This window comes from Halichoerus grypus, chromosome 6 (assembly GCF_964656455.1).
Source record: "Halichoerus grypus chromosome 6, mHalGry1.hap1.1, whole genome shotgun sequence".
Classification (NCBI taxonomy): Eukaryota; Metazoa; Chordata; class Mammalia; order Carnivora; family Phocidae; genus Halichoerus; species Halichoerus grypus.
This window is the reverse complement of record NC_135717.1, coordinates 103,820,145-103,841,061: the sequence shown is the minus strand read 5'-3', so window position 1 is coordinate 103,841,061 and position 20,917 is coordinate 103,820,145. Positions and strand designations below refer to the sequence as shown.

Genomic DNA, 20,917 nt, shown 5'->3' with positions numbered 1-20,917 from the left:
TTTGACAGGGGTCCAGAGGACCAACTTTCAGGTGGCTCACTCCCTGGCTGGCAGACTATACTGCTTACTATAGGCTGGGATCTCAGTCCAGCCTGTGGGCTAGAACCCTCAGTTTCTGTCCTTATGGGCTTCTCCAGAGGCTGCGTGGGCTTTCTGACAGCACTGTAGCTATGCTCTAAGGACCTGTGTTCCAGGAGAGCAAGGTGGAAATGCATGGCACTTTCTGTGACTGAGCCATGGAAGCCATAGCCTCACTTATGCTATATTCTTTCATTTGAGGCAGTCAGTCACAAGGCCCTTCCAGGTTTAAGGACCGGGGACAGGGACTCTACTTTCTGATGGAGTTTCAAAAGCTCATGTAGGACAGGAGATACTGTTGTGGCTATTTTTGAAGAATGCAATCTGCTCTTCTGTTATATCTCAAGAGCCTAGAATAGTGCCTTGGCTCATAGAGCTTCAAAAATACTTGAGTGAAAGAAAAAGAGAGGGACAGAGAGAAAAGGGACAATGAGATATGAATTAGAAGGGGAATTTATTTTTTATTTTTTTTTAAGATTTTATTTATTTATTTGACAGAGAGATAGCGAGAGCAGGAACACAAGCAGGGGGAGTGGGAGAGGGAGAAGCAGGCTTCCCGTGGAGCAGGGAGCCCAATGCAGGGCTCGATCCCAGGACCCTGGGATCATGACCCGAGCCGAAGGCAGATGCTCAACGGCTGAGCCGCACAGGCGCCCCTAGAAGGGGAGTTTAATGTACAGTGTATGGCAGGGAAACAAGTTAGGAAGCTGTAGCAATATTCTGAGTCTGGCTTGAGGCTCAGTTAACAGTGTAGCAGTGAAAAGAGAAAGGAAGGGCTGATTTGGAGGGATATTAAGGAGGTATAAATTGCAAAATTTAGTGACTATTTGAATATGGAAGGAAAGGAGATGGATTCAGGTGAGGGAAGGGGAGAAATCTAGAATCTAAAATCTAGAAATCTAGCGTGACTCCTAATCAGTCAGTCAGTCAAATATCCTGGCTAACTGAGCGCTAGAGTGAAAACAGTAAATATGAATCCCTTTTGATAGGATTACTTTTAGTGTTAACCCTTCTTTAAAAAAACAAACAAGCAAACAAACAAACCCAGGGCTTGAGATCATCTTGAGGGTTTTCTTCTATGTCTGATGGAGAGAGGAAGGAAGACTTTGTTTTTCCTATAAGGAAGAGAAAAATTCTCTCCCATCCCATTTTTATCCTTGGTTTTTTGTTTCCTGTCAATTTTGAAAACTTTGGAAAGTGGTTAAAATGTTTTTTTCCCCCCCCTACCAAGGTGACTTGACTTTTTTCTTAACTTTCTAAAATATGCTAGACAGTAGCTCTGGGAATCACAGCCTCTTGTAGAACTGGGAAGTTCTCGTCATCTAACAGGTCACATTGTCTTCCTCCTGGGATACGTGGACCATAATTTTATAGGTGTGTGCTTTCCCCCAATACCATTTTAAGAACTGAAGTCCATGCAGTTCATTTTAAAGCCTGAATGTTCTAGCTAACACTCAGCATATTAGGGGAGGGCCTTTAGGGCCTTTGGATAAAAGTGCATACTGATGAAGAGACTCAGAGGCCACTTTTGCTTAGCAACAGTTATATCAGCTGCAAAAAACTTCAGGTGATTGTTGGAATAATAATGCTTCTGTTTGATTCTTATAGGAAGATTTTCTTTCTCAGTAAATCTTATTAACATTTTTTGCCCTATTTTGCTCATATTATAATAATTTCATAGACCAGAGCAGGGGAGCATTAGTAAAACACATGTATCCTTTTTCCTGTCTTGTAATTTATATCTTTTCTCTAGAGAACTTTGTTGATTTCTTATAGAGGTTTTTTGCTTTATTTTGTTGAAGAGAGTAAGAGGAAGAAAGTGGTATTCTTGTATATGTTCCTTGGTATCCCTGTGTAAACTGAACTGAGTTACTTGTTTTTGACTACTTATAATTTTATTTATTTATTTATTTATTTATTTATTTATTGGTGAGAGTATTGGCAGCAAAAAGTAATGAACGGAAATGAAGGGAAAAGTCTGTGTTAACTCTGAGCAAATAACTGCTTCTTTGAGTCATACAGCAGAACTGTTTCAGTTTGAATCATCTTAGAAATCTAGCCCTATAGTGTTACTTGTCAGCTATAAATATTTTAATGGCAGGTGCCTTTCTTTTGTTCCTGAAGGCAAAGGGTAGCTCTCTTGATGTCATTTTAGCAGAGAATATTCCTTTAGCAATAAGGAAGATTCGTTTTATACTTTATAACATGCAGCATCAAATACTAACAGTAATATGCTTTCCCAGAAATACATTGCATAAATGATCCTCATACAAGATAGAGCTGTAATAATACTAATGTGTTACTATGTAATCTGTATTTTATGTATGAGGAAACCTTTGCTCAAAGAAAGTGTGGTTTGCCCTAGGCTACTAGAACCCAGAATATTCAACTAGAACTAGAACCTTGTTTTCTTGGTTATGCTTATTATTTGAAAATCACTGTTATATTTTTCAGAATAATAAAAATAATTTACTAAGCACTGATAAACGCATGGTACTTATTATTTACCTAAAAATTATGGACCTTTCCTCTTAGAGGGTTTTATAATATCAGTTACAATACTTCAATGACTTTTTAAAGTTTTTTTCTTCTTTCATATTTTATCAGAAAAGGGATAGGATGTAAAGCATGGCTTAGAAGCAGAGTGCTTTGTTTATTCCTCATTATCAGAGGACTATAGATCTTGAATCCATTGCTAAGGTTATTTTTGCAAGTAAATAATCTGCTACTGTGTTCTGTGCTTGGTGGTAGAATGCACAGTGCCTAATAAGAATTTGGGGTTTTTTTTAAGATTTTATTTATTTATTTGACAGAGAGAGAGAGAGAGAGACACAGAGAGAGGGAACACAAGCAGGGGGAGTGGGAGAGGGAGAAGCAGGGTTCCCGCCGAGCAGGGAGCCCAATGCAGGGCTCAATCCCAGGACCCTGGGATCATGACCTGAGCCGAAGGCAGACGCTTAACGACTGAGCCACCCAGGCGCCCCGTGCCTAATAAGAATTTGTCTGGTCTCTGTCCCAGTCTTGGCACAGAACTTCTAGATCCCTGGTAATTTCTTAAGTAATAGGAGTGTTATCCTAATGAAGTAAAGATGAGCCCCTCTTAGATAGCTTCGGGGTAGGGGCTGGTTACCAGAGGGCTTGAGCCAACTGGGCCTCTAGGGAAGGGAGGAGGTTAGAGATTTGAGTTCAGTCATATGGCTAATCATCAAATCAGTCCTGTGTACGTAGTGAAGCCCATTAAAAACTTTAGATACCAGGGGCGCTTGGGTGGTGCAGTCAATTAAGCCTCCAACTTTCAGTTTTGGCTCAGGTCATGATCTCGGGTCGGGAGATGGAGCCCTGAGTTGGGCTCTGCACTGACTGCTTGGGACTCTTTCTCTCCCTCTCCCCTCCCCCCCCAAAATAAATAAATAAATCTAAAAAAAAAAAACCTCCAGATACCAAAGGTTAGTGGAGCTTCTTGGTTGATAAACACATTGTGTGTGTGTGTGGTGGTGGCAAGTAACATACCCTGATTCCACAGGACAGAACATGAAAGCACTGCATTCCCTCCCAGACCTCACCCTTTGTGTGTCTTCATTTGTCTGGTCCTTCAGATTTGTAGCTCTTGTTTTTTTTGTTTTTTTTTTTAAGATTTTATTTATTTATTTGACAGAGAGAGACACAGCGAGAGAGGGCATACAAGCAGGGGGAGTGGGAGAGGGAGAAGCAGGCTTTCTGCTGAGCAGGGAGCCCGATGTGGGGCTCAATCCCAGGACCCTGGGATCATGACCTGAGCCAAAGGCAGACGACGCTTAACGACTGAGCCACCCAAGCGCCCTGATTTGTAGCTCTTGTAGTAAAACTGCAATCACAAGTAATAGTGCTTTCCTGAGTTCCATGAGTTTTCTAGTGAATTATCAAACCTGATAGTTATGGAAACTCCCAAATGTATAGCCAGTATGTCAGAAGGGCTGGTGGGCTGGTGACCTCTGAAGTCAGGGCAGTCCTATTGGGGTCCGTGCCTTTTAACAAGTGACGTCTGTGCCAACTCCAGGTGATTAGTGACAGAATTAAATGGAGGTACCAGGTTGAAACAGAATAACTGCTGTGTATATACTCTTGGTTTCCAGTGAATAAACTTCCGTAATTAAAGTGTATTTTAGTGTTAGCTAAATAGAGTATGGCTCTTTAATTTTGATGTGATCAAGAATGAAATATACTGTGAATTTCTTAGAAATTCAAAGTTTACTAGATTGATGTTGGTGTACTTTTATTAATATCTTAAAACAAACTTTTAAGATTACCAGGGTTCACAGTTTTTTTATTGATGATTATTCCTCAGTAGGGTCTATGAATTTTCAGAGATCCCAGCTTCTTTTGCTTGATTCCCTTTATGACCAGCAAGATTGCTGACTGGATATAGAAGTTGTGTTTTTAGAAAGTCTAACAGGCCCATCATGGGTTAAAACCTATAGCATTAATTAGTAGCTAGTAGTGGGTATATGGCTTCTTCTATGAAGGGTAGAGAACATCCATAAAAAATGGGCAAATTCTGTCCCATATTTAAAGAACTGCATTTATTATGTATAGGAGCACAGTAAAAAGCAATCTAGAAAGTTACCAAGGAAGAGAATGCACAATATAGTCAGGGACTACAAACATAGTAGCAGACTCTGTATTTTAACATATTTCAGATGCTTTATGGGAGTTAAATTTTTTGAGCTCAGTCCTTCTAGAACTACCCCTTTGCACTGTGGTATATTAGGTAAAAATATCTGTCACATTTCTTTTTTTAGTTATACATTATATTTTTAAATGTGCTATAAAGTGGGCTTTGAAATCCAAATTTGATCTAATGGTCATTCACATTATAGCTTTGCATGAAGCAGATGCACTTATTTCACTGGAAATTCTCTGAAATATTTAGACCATGGGTAATCTGGAGGCAAGGATAAAATAATTGAATATCTAAATTTACTAAAAAGACTTTTGCTTATGTATAATTCTCTGTGTAAGTTCACCTGGAATAGCTTTCATATTTTTTCCTTTTTTTCTTTTTCTCTGGTAAAACCAGAAACAGGAGCAATATTAAGTAATTGAACTATTGGTAAATATTCCTAGTGATACCTTAAATGCACCCAAGAGTTTCTACCTTAATCAGGGCAAAATAGCCTTTAGATGAAAGCTAGGCAGAATTGTTAGACCAGTTAATGGATTAATTTCCTCTACTTAGTATCTCATTTTTGTGAGAGTGATATTCATTGTCAGTTGTAAAGTCCATACTTGCTTTTTTCCAAATGGGGAGATTTTTGTGTCATGGCCTAATACTTCTCTAATCTGCTACTTCTGTACTCTAATGAGTAGTTATTCCTGTAAACTAGAAAGGTAAAGAATGAGTGACGTCTGCTTCTCGAGTTCTTCCTTGCTAGTCCCAGTCGTAACAATTATTTGCCTCCCAGAAGTGTGCAGTATCCTGGAGGGGAGTATACTGACATGTGTGCCCACTGGGGCACCCTCAGCCAGTGACTTTGCACACTGCATGGGTGTATGTGTGGGGGCTCCTCAAAGGTCTGTTTTGAGCCATCTATCCCTGATGATAAATGTCAGTATACCACCTGGCTGTCTGGAAAGATCCAAATAACCTCCTGGGTGATTGCAGGATTTATAATGGATCAGATAGTTCCTTTTTTCCTTCGGTCCAGGAGTTCCATAGGCTACCTTCCCCAGCTCTTTGGTTTTTCTCTTGTTGTTTTGTGAAGGGAGAGTGTACAAAGTTTCTGCAAACCTTGATTGGGATACAGAATTCTCACAGTATCCGTGGGCCAGTAGCCCCCTCAGAGTAGAAGTTTTGCCTTTGTCCTGAGATCATTCAGACCTTCAAGGTATAGATAGGAAGATTCCCTGGTGATTAGGACCCTACATTATCATTATTTAACTCTTTAAAGAGAAGACTGGATATCTAAAAGTTGTAGACATCTGGGTAACCTATTCAGAAGTTTTTATACTCTTCAAAGCTGCAGTTACAGAGGTCTAGTGTGAATTTCCTAACAGCCTGTGTCCTTAACTGTGGTAAAATTTCCTCCAAGAGTTGACACTTCCTAGTTAATAGCACATAAAGGGATAGTTGATTAAATGGCATCTTAGTACAGAGCATACTTCAGCTCCTGTTTGCATAGAATGATTTCTTAAAAGGTAGGTTACTTACAAGATTGGATATAATACTATTTTGTCCTTATCTTACATATTGGAATGCTTTTTAAAACACAGACTTGATTTTTAGAGGAGTTTTAGATTTTAGAAAAATTGAGAAGATAATAGAGTTCCCATATACCTCATATCCCCCCCCATCCACATAGTTTTTCCTATCATTAACATCTTACAGTAGTATATTTGTTACAGTTAACAAATCAATTGATACATAATTGTTAACTAAAGTCTGTATATATCCTATTCAGATTTCCTTAGTGTTTACTTAAAGTCCTTCTTTCTCTTGGTGGATCTCATCCAATATACCACATTATATTCAGTTATCATGTCTCCTTAGGCTCCTCTTGGCTGTGAGTGCTTCTCAGACTTCCCTTGTTTTTGATGTCCTTGATAGTTGGCAAGTATTCATCAGGTATATTATAGATTGCTTCTCTTGGGATTTGTCTGATGTTTTTGTCCAGATTAGAGTAGAGCTATGGGATCCTATGGTAAGACTGTGCTTAGCTTTGTTAAGCATTTGCCAAGCTGGGGGCGCCTGGGTGGCTCAGTCGTTAGGCGTCTGCCTTCAGCTCAGGTCATGATGGTCCTGGGATCGAGCCCCGCATCAGGCTCCCTCCTCTGCGGGGGGCCTGCTTCTCCCTCTCCCACTCCCCCTCCTTGTGTTCCCTCTCTTGCTGTGTCTCTCTCTCTGTCAAATAAGTTAAATCTTAAAAAAAAAAAAAAAAGGAATTGCCAAGCTGTCTTCCAAAGTGGCTGTACCCATTTGGATTCCCACCAACAGTGAATGAGAGTTACTGTTACTTCCTGTACTTGTCAGCATTTGGTATAGTCCGTTTTTTGGACTTCGGCCATTCTGATAGGTGTGCAGAAGTTGGAATGTAATTTTTAAAGTTGGTCATTTTGTCTTATATTTTATCTGACTATGGAAACATTAGCTTTCTCCTGATACTTCTCTTCAGATCAGCATTGAGAAGAATATATGTGCTTTTTTCCCATATGAATAACTTACAAATGTTTAAATAGTATTTTTCTTACATTAAAATACAATTACCTATTCTCTGTGCTTTCTTATTACTAATAGCTTATAAGCTATATACTGTTGGTGTTAAGCTACATTCCATTGATGTTAATGTCTCATGTTTATTGCTTTTGTTTAATTTGTTATTCTCATTTTCCATTCTTCAAAGTCATTTTGCTTTTGTGTTTCTTTGTGTTTCTTTGTTTATAAAGTTTTTTGTTTCTGTTACATTATGTAGTTTTGTACCAATGGCTAGAAGCAGATCGTCATGGCAAGAGCCAAGATACTGCAAATACGACTTCAGGTAAAAATAAAAATAAAAGTAAAAATAAAAATTAAGGTGTTAGAAATCATTATTTTAATTCACCCCAAGCCCATCATAATTGGGTTGTTTTTTTTTTCTGTTTTGCTTGGGCAGAAATAGGTATTATATTGTATTTCTGTTCTCTCATCTGCATCTTAATTTTTGTAAAGACCTCATTTGCTTCAAGCCTTGAAAAAATTATTCACTGGTCTTAAGCTCTCTTGGCAGATATATGCTATTTTCTTAGAAGGAAAGGCTGAATTGCAGCTTAAATTTAGTAGCAGTTTACTTGGCAGTATTACTTGGAATTAAGTTTATATGCATTTGTAGTGGGGGATATTAATATTTGCACAAGTTTATAATCCTTGTTCATTTCAGGATAGTGTTTAAAAGGTGGAATTTAAGTTAAGAATGCATATGTATCATTTCTATTGCCTGGGAACCCCAATTCTTAGACTAATTCATTTCTCCTGCTAAGTCCTCGAAGTAAATTCCAAGTTAGAAGTTCATTTATAACATGGGTTCAAAATGAGAAGATTAGGTTGTTCCCCCCACTGCCCATCTCCAAAAGTCATCTTCAGGATTCTCTTCTTTGGCTGGTAATAGTAGTGATAACTACATCCACTCATGTCTAAATCCTTAACAATGTTATCAGAATTTCTACATGGTTGGTTGTTCCCTTAATTTACTTCAAAATGGTATTTGCCAAGACAGCTATATATACAGCAATGACCTTTTCTATTGCCCCCCCTTTTTTGGCAGTCTAGTAGCTGGTGGTGGTGGTGGTGGCAGTGGTGGCGGTGGTTCTGTTTTTCTTTTCTTAGATTTGTGTTTCTGTTTCATTGAGTGTTTTCATTTTTTTGTTTTTGTGAAATTTTTTCTCTCTGAAAAAGGTGGTTTTCCTTCTCTATCTTCTGGGTGATTCCATTGTGCTTCAAGAGGGTGTGGTGTTCCTTAGTTAACAGAACAATTATATTGAAAATGGCACTGTCATGGCTTTTCTGATTTATCCTCTGTCCCATTAATAACTTGATATATGAATGAAGATAATGTTACTATTTTAACCAGACTCAGGCAGGAATTCATTAAAAGGTAAGTGTTGCAAGGAGTTGTATCTTGCATTATGTGCTGTTTCTTCTGCCCCCACAGTGTTTCACATTTTATTTACACTTACAAAAATAAACATTTCTGGTATATGTTGGTGGGTGAAGGAGAGGCATTCTTGGTTGCTGTATATTATCTGAGGATATCCTGTTCCTGTCAGTAGCAGAGTTAGCAGCATAGATCTTTAGAACCAAGAGGGAATTTTTGTTTTGTGTTTTCTGTGACTTAAAGTGAAGTGAAAAGTAGTCTTTTTTATTTTTTAAGATTTTATTCATTTGAGAGAGAGTGAGAGCAAGAGAGATCACAGAGGGAGAGGGAGAGGGAAAAGCAGACTTGCCCGCCGCTGAGCAGAGAGCCAAATGCAGGGCTCGATCCCAGGACCCTGACATCATGACCCGAGCTGAAGGCAGATGCTGAACCAACTGAGCCACCCAAGTGCCCCTAGTCATTGTCTTCTTTTTTTTTAATGAAGAAGTGAATAATCTAAAAATTCTTAGTGCTTGCATGAGAATCTAGTATCAGCTTAAAGAATGTCATTTGCCCTTCCTGAAGTCAGGTATTCTGAACCCTGACTCTTTTCTTCAGGCACACTGACTCCTGGACAGTTCCACATTTTTCCATTGACTTTGTAAGCACACTCTAGAGGCATGTTGCAAAAATTCATAAACCGTCCTCAGGGATGATTTTGACAGTTCTTCTTCTGGAAATGAAAGCTCTCTACCCTATCTCTTAGAAGATAGATATATGGAGTAGAAAACTAGAGGTGAAACATTTGCCTAGATAAGTAAGAGGAATCCAAAGGAAAATGATCATTAACCAGGGCTTAAATTAGAAACAATACAGTTTCTGCAGCAAATCTATTTAATAAACTATGTGCCTTTATTCAGAAAAGCTTCTGTGTATTTTATATTGCAGTTTCCAACAAGATTTTAGAGTGTAACTTTTCCCTCCTTTTGTGATATGTTAAGTTTTGCACTAAAAGGTGTTTTAGTATCCATCTTTTCATATTTTTACCAAAAATGGAAACTGAGTCTAACTAGATGCCCAATTATGATTTATAAATTACTTGGTATTTTTACTTGTACAAATACTGGTAAGTAGCATTTATCTTTTGATATAATAGTTTGTGTTTTTGTTTTTGTTTTTTTTTTTAAAGATTTTATTTATTTGACAGAGAGAGACACAGCGAGAGAGGGAACACAAGCAGGGGGAGTGGGAGAGGGAGAAGCAGGCTCCCCGCGGAGCAGGGAGCCCGATGCGGGGCTCGATCCCAGGACCCGGGATCATGACCTGAGCCGAAGGCAGACGCTTAACGACTGAGCCACCCAGGCGCCACCAATAGTTTGTGTTTTTAAGAGCCATCCACATTAACATATTTTATGGAACTAAGGCATTTGGGGGAAGCAGGTCTCATAGGAATTAATTTGGTCAAGGAGATAAAGAACTGAGCTGACAGCTATAATTGAAGTTTATTTATATATAATAATCGAAGTATAGCCTGACTTTATTTTTCCTGAATTTTGACAGGTGATGAGTTTGGCTTGGAATAGCTTGTTTCTTTTCATAGGTTTAGTGTGTCTGCTAGACAACTCAGTAATGATGTTTCTAATTCTGTTAATTCTGTTACTTGTAAAAGCCTGGATGCAGTCACATTTGTCAGATTTCTGTGGCAGCTCAAGCAAAATTGCCTCCTTTGAGTGCGGCAGCATTGTGTCTGTCCATGTACAAAATCTTAGCATCAGAAGTATGATTCAGGATGCTAAATTTGGGATGTTTTGTTAATAAATTAGATGTTTCCAAGTAGATTTTTTTTATCACCACATATTGAAATGAGGACAATAATTAGGTTACAGCAAAGATTATTTGAGTAGATCTTGATTTTTAGTATAGTAGTCTGCCCAAGGTGTTGAAATTCAGATTCTGAAGTTTTATTTATTTATTTTTAAAGATTTTATTTATTTATTTGACAGAGAGAGAGACAGCAAGAGAGGGAACACAAGCAGGGGGAGTGGGAGAGGGAGAAGCAGGCTCTCCACCGAGCAGGGAGCCCGATGTGGGGCTCGATCCCAGGACTCTGGGACCAGGACCCAAGCCAAAGGCAGACGCTTAACGACTGAGCCACCCAGGCGCCTCAGATTCTGAAGTTTTAAATGCAGATCTTTTATTAACAGTTTCTTTTCAGTAACCTTTCATTAACAGTTCCATTGAGAATTTTACAACTCAGACTGTTAGAGGTAGAAATTGAATCAGATTTCAACATTATCTGTCAATATATCTATAAAATAAAAATAAAACTACATGCTTTTGAAAAAATTCTAAATATCAACTAATTATTAATTATTTGTTATAGGTGAAAATTTTGACCAGAGTCCTCTGAGAAGAACATTCAAATCCAAAGTGCTGGCCCACTATCCTGAGAATATAGAATGGAACCCTTTTGATCAAGATGCAGTGAACATGGTATGTAGTTTTTTTTAATCTTTAGCCTTCTTTTTATTTCGTTAAGATGACAGTGTCTACGTTATTTCATTTGATGTTTTAAATAAGCAATTCTTTAAGATAGATAATATTGTCCTCATTTTATAGACGTGGAAATGAAGCTCAGAGAAGTTAAGTTACTTTCCTACAGTCCCCAGGGCAGATAAATATATATAACAGACCCTCAAAGCCCATTTTCTTTGTTTTTTATGTTTTTATTTAAATTCCAATTAGTTAACATACAGTGTAATATTAGTTTCAAGTGTACAATATAGTGATTCAGTACTTACATACATCCCAGTGCTTATCACAAGTGCACTGCACTCCTTAATCCTCATCACCTATTTCACCCACCTCCCCTCTGGTAACCATCAGTTGGCTCTCTGTAGTTAAGAGTCTGTTTCTTGGCTTGTCTCTCTCTTTTTTCCCCCTATGCTCGTTTATTTTGTTTCTTAAATTCCACATATGAGTGAAATCATATGGTATTTGTCTTTCTCTGACTGATTTATTTCACTTAGCATAATACTGTCTAGCTCCATCCATGTTGTTGCAGATGGCAAGATCTCATTCTTTTTTATGGCTGAGTAATACTCCATTGTATGTATATACCGCCTCTTCTTTATCCATTTGTCACATGATGAACACATGGGCTGTTTCCATTATCTGGCTATTGTAGATAGTGCTGCTATGAACATCCAGGTGCATGTGTTCCTCATAGCCCATTTTCTTTTCCTACTGTTAAGCTGTGTTTGGATTTCTGTTAATACGTAGAAGCTTTGATAAAGACTAATATTTCTTTGCTTGGAGAGGATCCTGATAGAAGGAACATGATTACAGTTTTCATATTTCAAGGAATGTTGTATGATGGGCCTGTAATTTATCATACTCACAAAGTAAAGACGAAAAGGAACTTGAATTCATCATTTAGACATTAGTAGGAATTTGTTTATAAGGAATTTGAATTAATGCAATGAGTTACCAGTGGTGGTTATAAGTCCCTTTAGAGATTCTTAGAAATAGTCATAGTTTTCAGATTATTTAAGGAGGGTCCCGGTAAGAAGCCTGGGTAATATTTGGGATTCCATGAATAGAATTCTGTGATTATAAGAATCAGGGTGCTCCTAAGTGAGCAAATCAGAGATCAGGCATAATAGGCACAGAAATAATTAACAGTGGACTGAGACACTGATAGGTGTAGTTCTTTTTTAGAATTTTAAAAGAGCTTAAAAGATCCCATTTTGAAATGATACTGTAAGGTAAGGAAATTAATATGCAGTAGATACCTGCTAGATATCTCATGTATGTTACTTTCACATACATGCTGACATGTGCCCAATGAGAGTTCTTATCATATTTTACAGAGATTACTAACCCAAAGTTATGCAGGGAGTCTCAGAGGTTAGATCATTTTTACTCTCTAGCTCACTTTTTCCCCAACTACCTGCTGCCTCCCCCAAAGAAAAATGATATAACTTAGTTTTGACCTGCACCAAAATGACGTGGGTCGCATTGGATCTTTTGTGGTATTTCTGTATCACAGTAAATTCATTCTAGTCTGAGTTTTCTACAAAGAGGGAGTAGTGTGGTACTTTTTCTAAGTACAAATGCCTAAGGCACTTGGCGCTCTGACTTTGATTCCTCACAGAACACAGTGTAGTTATTTCTCTAATTGGAGATGCCATTTTGCTGGACGTTAATACTGTGGGGCCTCGTCTTCGGTGAAGACAGCACCATAAATATTAAGTAGAACACAACTGTTTGTTATATTTATGACACTTGAAGGAGCACAGCAAGCTTCTGACTAAAATTGTCAACAAACAGCAATGACAAAAAATAATTTATCAGCTGCTGTGCCAGCAAATTAATAGAAAAGTATTAAAGAAAAGAGTGTCTAAATGAAGCAATGGAAACCTAGATATGAATGTAAATAGATTACAACACTTGACTTCTTAAATTAGTAAGATATTTCAAAGTATAAATTCAGCTGTGAGAAATTAGAATGGTTTTACTACAGTATGAATCCATAGTCATTTGGAACAAAATGCCACACTTGGTGTGTTTTCTTCCTGTTAATCATTTGAATGCATTAATAGTGAGACATCCATGATAGCTTTAGCCTTGGTCTGTAGAGCGTTCATCTTTAAAGCAGGGATCAGCTTCCTTAATCTTTATTACTTCTTTCCTCTTGCCTCTGGGATTATTTTATGTAAGCAACCAAAGTCTCCTATGAAGAATAAACACATAGGCTTGTGTTTTGATGGTTAAGCACCACATAGCATTTTGGTTATTGCTGCCAATCTAAAAGGAATTGCTGGCTTTCCTTGAAAATCTCTGAAAAGCATCCCATTAAACTAGTCTGCATTTGGGTCATAGATTTACTGCCCTTAATTTCCTCTGATTTATTAGTAAGTACATGTGTATGAAGCTATAATTTATTCCCACCTAGAGGTATAAAGCTTTCCTCTTGCCTTTAGCAAAATCCCACTCCCAACGAGTCATCACCTTCCATAATATCAGTCATTTCTTTAACAAGCAACAGTGGTGCTTTGAAAAAGGGTCATTAATCTCATACAGAAATTAAATACTCCAAAGCAATGAACTTTGTAAATAAAAAAAAAAATTCCATGAGTGCCATGCAAATGTAATAGAAAATAAATAATGACAGGTGAAATTGTTTCTGAATTAATTGCTTTTTATGTCTCTTTTGGTTACTGATTGAGAGATCTTCATGAAAAAAAGGGGTAGGGGAGAGTATCATAAAACAAAACAATACAACAGTCATATACCCAGAACTGACATATTTCAACATTGATGAATTTGCTTCAGATCGGTGCTTTTTCTCTTAAATGAAGCAAAGCATTGCAAATGGAGCTGAAGGTCCCCTGCCTCCTCCTCCCCCATTTCAGATCTCTTTGAGGTAATCTGCATTTTGGTATCCATGACTATTTATATAAGGTTCTGGTCAGTAGGTCTTATCCTTAAGAATGTAGTGAACCTAGGGATTGTTAGGAAGAAAATATGATCAATACCTTTTTAAGCAGCTTATATGAAATATAAAGATTCTGTATTATATATTCTAAATGAAACATCTGATATATGATTAAATTTTAAGTAACTAAAAGAGTCATAACTGTGGGACGCCTGGGTGGCTCAGTCGTTAAGCGTCTGCCTTCGGCTCACGTCATGATCCCAGGGTCCTGGAATCGAGTCCCACATCGCTTCTCCCTCTGCCTGCCTCTGTCCCTCTCTCTCTCTGATAAATAAATAAAATCTTAAAAAAAAGTCATAACTGTTATAAAGCTTTTTATAATCTATAAAGCTCTAAGTTTACAATTTACTGTTTACTTTGATCACAAAAAAGGGTAGGGTGGAATGACGAGCAAAGAGTAAAGGGTAAAGGGTTGACTAAAGAAGACCTATTCAGATGCCCATCTTGTAAGATTTGAAGGAAAAAGAGCTATATATACTTTTTACGGACTCAGCAAGTTCTTGAATTTGAGACAGATAACCCTTAGTTAGATTAATAGGTTTGACATTAGAATGAAAGTAAGCCCTCATTTTCATCCAAGTTTAAGTTCCTGTCTCACAGTAGAACCGTAGGAATGGGGCTCTAATCCAGCCATTACTTTGGAGCTAGAATATTTCATGGGCATCTCAAACTTAACATGTCCAAAACTGAATTCACAGTCTTCCCACTAGCCTTGGTCAGTGAATGGTACAGCCATCCACGTAGTAGCCTAAGCTGAAAATCTGGCATTATCCTTGAAAGTTCTCACTTTCTTACCCTCTCCCATGTGCAATCAGTTATCTATCTACTTCTCTCTGTTTCTGTACACCCAGACCTTAGTCCAAACCCTCAAACTCTCTTACCTGGACTTCTCCTCCTTTCCATTCTTCACACTAAAGCTTCTGCTTCTGCAGCCACTTCTCTTGGGAGGATTCTTCCACTTCTCCTTCCCCTGGTGAATTCTTACCCTTCAGGTTTCATTTTAAACACAATTTTTTCAGAGACGCCATCCCTGACCACCCTTCCAACATTCAGTCAGGTCCCTTCAGGTTCTCTTAGGACCTTTTAGCACCTTGTACCTTTTTGTAGCACCTATCACAGTTGGAATTAAATAATTGATTATGTAGCTAGTTATCAGCTCTGTGTCTCCTGCTGTAATGTAAACACCGTGAAGATAGGTACACTCTCGCTTATTCATTGCTATATCCCTAGTTTTACACGCAGTAGAGGCTGAAGTCATTGAATAAATAAAGGAATGTTTGCTTGCTTACAATACTTCCCTTCCCTGTCTTTGTCTAGTCAGGTATTACCTCCCCTGCAAAATCATCTTAAGCAGAAGTAGTTAGGTGCTCTCTCTCCTCTATTTCTATAATGTCTTGAACATACTCCGCAGCAGCACTGATCGCATTATTTTATAACCGTTAGTTTGTGTGTTTGTCTTTTTTACCAGACTGTGAACTCCCCGAAGAGATTATTTTCATATTCGTCTTTCGAATTACCAAGATCTAATGTAATATATGACATAAAATAAATATTTATTAAAGGAAAAAGGAGGGAGAGAGGGAATGAAGGTAGGAGAAAGGAGGGGCAAACAGACCAACTCTGAATAATTTATCTTTTATTTGTATAATAAGAGAGGGCATGGAAGTCACAGAACTATAGAAGATGGAAAAAGGAATTGTTAAAATTCTAGCCAAACCACCTGAAATAGTCCAGAGGGATAATAAGGACATGTAGTTGCTCAAGGAGGGGGGTACACAGCACTGTGAGCTTACTTTGGCTAAAGTAATCTGATTACCAGTAGCAATCTGGTAAACAATGACAGCCCTAAATGTTTAGTTGTTTTATTGTGGGAGAGTGGGTTGGAGAGGGGCTGTTGTTAATAAAAGGCATTATTAGGGATAACAAGAGATTGTTGAATGCCCTAATGAACAAATCTTGTTTTATGTCTCAGGTTTTCTGAAAAATAAACCTGACAATTCATACAAGAATTCTCACTTTTAAAAATGAAAAGGCAGTAGCATTTTCCAAGTCATGGTTCCCAGATTAGAAATGCAATTCTTACTTTTTTTGATTCGTAGGAAGAGAATTTAAGAATTCTTAACATCTGTTATCTGTAGCATAGAAAGTCATTCTTTACTTTGAGCACAACTTTTGGCAAGCTTTTCCTGTAAATGTTTGAATGCATGCTCAAGAAAGCTACAAAACCTTAAGGGAATATTTGGCAGCTGTGCAAAAACAGTTGGAGCTGTAATTTTGTGGTTTATGATGTCAGGAAAGCCTATCAATTAAATTAAATCTTTATTTTGACTTTGGAGGTCACTACGTTTCTGTATTACCTACTACATGTAAAAAGAGAACTGTAGACTTAATCAGGAGAGGAGCTAATCTGGTGCTATATCCCTAGCTGTTGTTTTGTTTGTTTTCTTGTTCATTTGTTTGTTTATTTATTCATTCAACAAATACGTATATGGCATGCACTATCCCAAATAAATTTGAGCATAGCCTGGAGCAAGAGGGATTCAAATCTTCCTTCCTACAATCTTTATTTACTGTAGTAGATGTGTCAGATGAGTTTTTATTCATAAATGAGCAGAGGATCTCTTCTTGTTGTTAAAGAAAGCAGTTTTAATGTGAAGACGTAACTATGAAAAGGTCCTGCCATGGCCTTTCCTTACACAACTGTTCCCAAGATGAGGAATAAACAAATTTTCCTCTAACAAAGTCAGGTATTTGTGTGTGTTTACCTAACTCTGTGTCTTATTCTACCCAAATATACATAGTAATTTAATTCTTTTCAACATATATAAAAATAATTATGTAAAGCTTCCTTCGTAATTTCTAGGTCTCATGTTCAGTGATACGAAATATAAAGACATTTTCACTGACCTAATAATACTAAACTACATGGTTTTTGCTTTTTGCTTTTTGCTTTTTATATATATTATCAGTCACCTTTTATGGCCCCAAATAGTATATTGTTCTGTGTGTGGTACTCTTATACGTTTATAGTCCTAGAAATATAGCACCAGTCCTTGAGTCATTTACAATCTAGAGATCCAAACCAAATAGAGAAACTAGTAGTGTGTGTCAGTATACAGTGTACATTTGTATACAGCAGTCCAAGACTTTAATTTCTTCCCCATATACTAAAGACTTTCTAGAGGAAAAGTGACATTTTAATGGCATTTATAGGATGAAAACAGTATTTTTTACGGAATGATAAAGGAAGGTTCTTTAAGATAGTATTTACGTGGAAACTTAAAGAAAGTAAGGGAGTGTTTCCATTATTTATTGCTGTATAACAAACCACCCCAGTACTATTTAAGTGGCTTAAAACATGGGTTGTGGGTTAGCAATTTTTTTTTTTTTCCATAAAAGGCCAGATAGTAAATAGTTGAGGCATTGTAGGCCATACAGTTTCTGTCAGTTACTCATCTCTGCTGTTGTAGTGCAAAAGTAGACACAGACAGTGCTTAAATGGATGAGCACTATTGCGTTCCAATAAAATTTTATTTACCTAAACAGGTGGCTGATTGGATTGGACCTAAGGACTAAAGTTTGTTGACTCTTGATTTAAAACAACAAAACTGTTACTTTGCTTACAAATCTGCAATTTGGGTAGGGTTTAGCAAGCACCCTCTGCTCTACTGGGTGTCAGTTAGAGTGGTTCAGAGGCTAAAGACTGGAGTCTTCTGAAGGTTCACTCACTCACAGATCTGTCTCCAGGGCTAGGAACATCGCTGGGGAATCCTCTGTCTCTGTGCGATCTCTACATATGGTCTCTAGCATGGTTGCTTCAGGTTAGTCACATTTCTTATATGTTGGCTCAGAGCTCCCACTGTATGTGACCAGAGAGAGATGGAAGTTGTACTGCATTTTTAGCCCAAAAATGTTACTTGTTACCTTCATTACATTTTACTTGACTAGGCCAGGAGTGGGCAAACCAGCCCTTAGGCCAAATCTAACTGGCTACCTATTTATAAATAAAGTTTCATTGGAACAAAGTCATGCCCGTTCCTTAATGTTTTGTCAGTGGCTGCTTTTACACTACAATGGTAGTGCTTAGTAGCTGTGACTAAGATTTTAAGGCCTGCAGAGCCTAAAATATTTATTATCTGGCTTTTTTACAGAACCAAGTTTTCAGGTCCTGGCTGTAGGCACTCTCAGTGAGCCATCCATGGTCTTGATGAGAGCATGGCTATTGTGGACATTGCTGCTATAAACATTGGGGTGCAGGCGCCCCTTCGGATCCTTACATTTGTATCTTTGGGGTAAATACCCAGTAGTGCAATTGCTGGGTCGTAGGGTAGCTCTATTTTCAACTTTTTGAGGAATCTCCATAGTGTTTTCCAGAGTGGCTACACCAGCTTGCATTCCCACCAACAGTGTAGGATAACCTCCCCCCATCTTCCATTCTGTTCCGCACCCACAGAAAACGTGTCACTTCCTCAAACCGTCATGTTCTGTCTTGCGGGCTTTTGCACATGTATCCTCTCTGCCTTCTCTTCATCTCACTAACACCTATACTCATCTTCAGGTTTCCACTTAGACTTTATTTTTCTCCAGTAGCTCCTTCTTTTCTAATTTATGTCCTCCTGCTGTGTTTTTTCCATGGCAGTCTATATTTATCCTATCATAGCACTTCCCATACTTTATTTATAGTTTATGATTTTTTTAGTCATCTGCCGTCCTTACTGGACTGGAAGCTCCATAGGAGCAGGAACATGTCTATCTGTCTTTCTCACCTGTATCACCATCATAGGGCCTGGCTCATAAAGATACTTAATAAAGTGTTGACAGTTTGAATGAAGGACATGTAACTTTCAAGGTGAATTGCATTTTCTTAGTAATGTGGGGAGAACTTCTAGATTTCCCATCAGATTGATTTGTTAAGTCTGAAAAAGAAAAATGTAATAACTGTGGTAAAATTATTTCTATGCAGAAAGCATATTGCAATACAAAAATAGTAATACATAAAAATTAATAATGATCATTATGTTAGGATAGTTAAATTACAAGGTTTTTTTCCTTAGTATATTTCAAATTTTCTGTAATTTGTTTTATTTCTTTTATTTAAAATGTTTTAAAGAATGAATTCAAATTGCATTTTAAGAATCTTAAAGATAGTATCTTCAACTCCTCAGGTAATTTTGTTCCCAAGTCTGACTCAATCCTGGGTAGTTACCAAGACCTAAAGCATAATATTACCGGAGTGAATCTAAAATGTCTTTGTTTCTACTCTTCTGCTTCAGTAAATCAAAAAATCATTCCATTTTTAAAGTTTCTGTTTCTAAGATCAAGTATCATATTATTCAGAATAGTGAAAATGATACTATTGTTTTTATTCTTTTTTTTCAATTTATCAAATGGGCCTTCACCTACTTCCCTATTCCTCTGAAACATTACCATCATTGCTACAAAAATGGTACTTAAATATTAAATATTTGTAAAGTGTCTTTGACTATTTTGCCTTCAAGTCATTGATTAGCAAATGTAGATAAAGAAAATGAGGCTCAGAGAAGTCACATGCGGCGCTGAAGGTCAGAGGCTTGGATAAGAGGTTTGCTGGGAACAAGTCAAAGATCTTTCCATTCTTAGTCTTAGTCAAACCTCCTGCATGTGTTACACTGTAAAGATGGTTCTCCTTGTCTATATATATTTTAAAAATAATTTTATCTGTGTGTCAGTGAGGAACTTACAGTGTATTTCTAACTTAGGGCTGCTGCTAATAATATTAAATACGGATAAAACCTGTGTCCTTTGGAGTCCTGTTGTGTAAACAACAAACATTTTCTCTGGTTTGAAGTTACTTGTGTACTGCATTCTGATACTTTTTCCCCCTTGCTCCACAGCTGTGCATGCCTAAAGGGCTGTCTTTCAGAACTCAAACTGACAATAAAGACCCTCAGTTCCACTCATTTATAATTACCCGGGAAGATGGTTCTCGTACCTATGGTTTTGTTCTCACTTTTTATGAGGAAGTTACAAGTAAGCAGATCTGCACAGCCATGCAGACGCTCTACCAGATGCACAACGCCGAGCACTACAGCGGGGTGTATGCTTCGTCCTCCTGCAGCATGGATTCGCTGGCAAGCAGTGTTGACGAGGGAGATACAACTTCCCTTTTGAAACTCCAGCGATACAACTCCTATGACATCAGCAGAGACACGCTGTACGTTTCAAAAAGTATATGTTTGATCACACCGCTGCCTTTCATGCAGGCCTGCAAGAAATTCCTTATCCAGCTTTACAAGGCAGTTACCTCACAGCAGCCGCCGCCCTTGCCGCTTGAGAGCTACATCCATAACATTCTCTACGAGGTACCCCTTCCACCTCCAGGGAGGTCACTGAAATTTTATGGTGTTTATGAACCCGTCATCTGCCAGAGACCTGGGCCCAGTGAACTCCCCCTCTCCGATTACCCTCTTCGAGAGGCCTTCGAGCTTCTGGGATTGGAGAACCTGGTGCAGGTGTTTACCTGTGTTCTTTTAGAGATGCAGATCCTTCTCTACTCACAAGGTAGGTCTTCCCTGGATTTTAAGTCTCCCCCAAAAAAGTTCTTAGGAATCCCAACGACTGCATTTCCATGGGGAATATTATCAGAACCAAATAATTAATGGTCAGAAGTCTTCTGTTTTGTGTAAAAGGAGCACCTGTTTAAGGTGGGACCAGAGGCTAAGATATTACTTCTCTTTGAGGTGTCAGTGGCTGTGGAGAAAAACAGGAAAGCGTACAA

At 37.9% G+C, this 20,917-nt stretch overlaps 1 protein-coding gene across 3 annotated transcripts in view; it reads left to right on the top strand.

Annotated features, from left to right (window-relative positions):
• DENND5B (DENN domain containing 5B) overlaps positions 1-20,917 on the top strand; it is a 189,772-nt gene that overhangs the window by 68,589 nt on the left and 100,266 nt on the right. For 2 of the 3 annotated variants that reach the window (XM_078075846.1, XM_078075849.1), the window contains exons 2-4: positions 7,524-7,589; positions 11,044-11,153; positions 20,034-20,700. In XM_078075846.1, coding sequence (XP_077931972.1) covers positions 7,524-7,589; positions 11,044-11,153; positions 20,034-20,700 — 843 coding nt within the window. The remainder of the gene's footprint in view (positions 1-7,523; positions 7,590-11,043; positions 11,154-20,033; positions 20,701-20,917) is intronic. The other variant, XM_078075847.1, reaches the window with a different exon arrangement.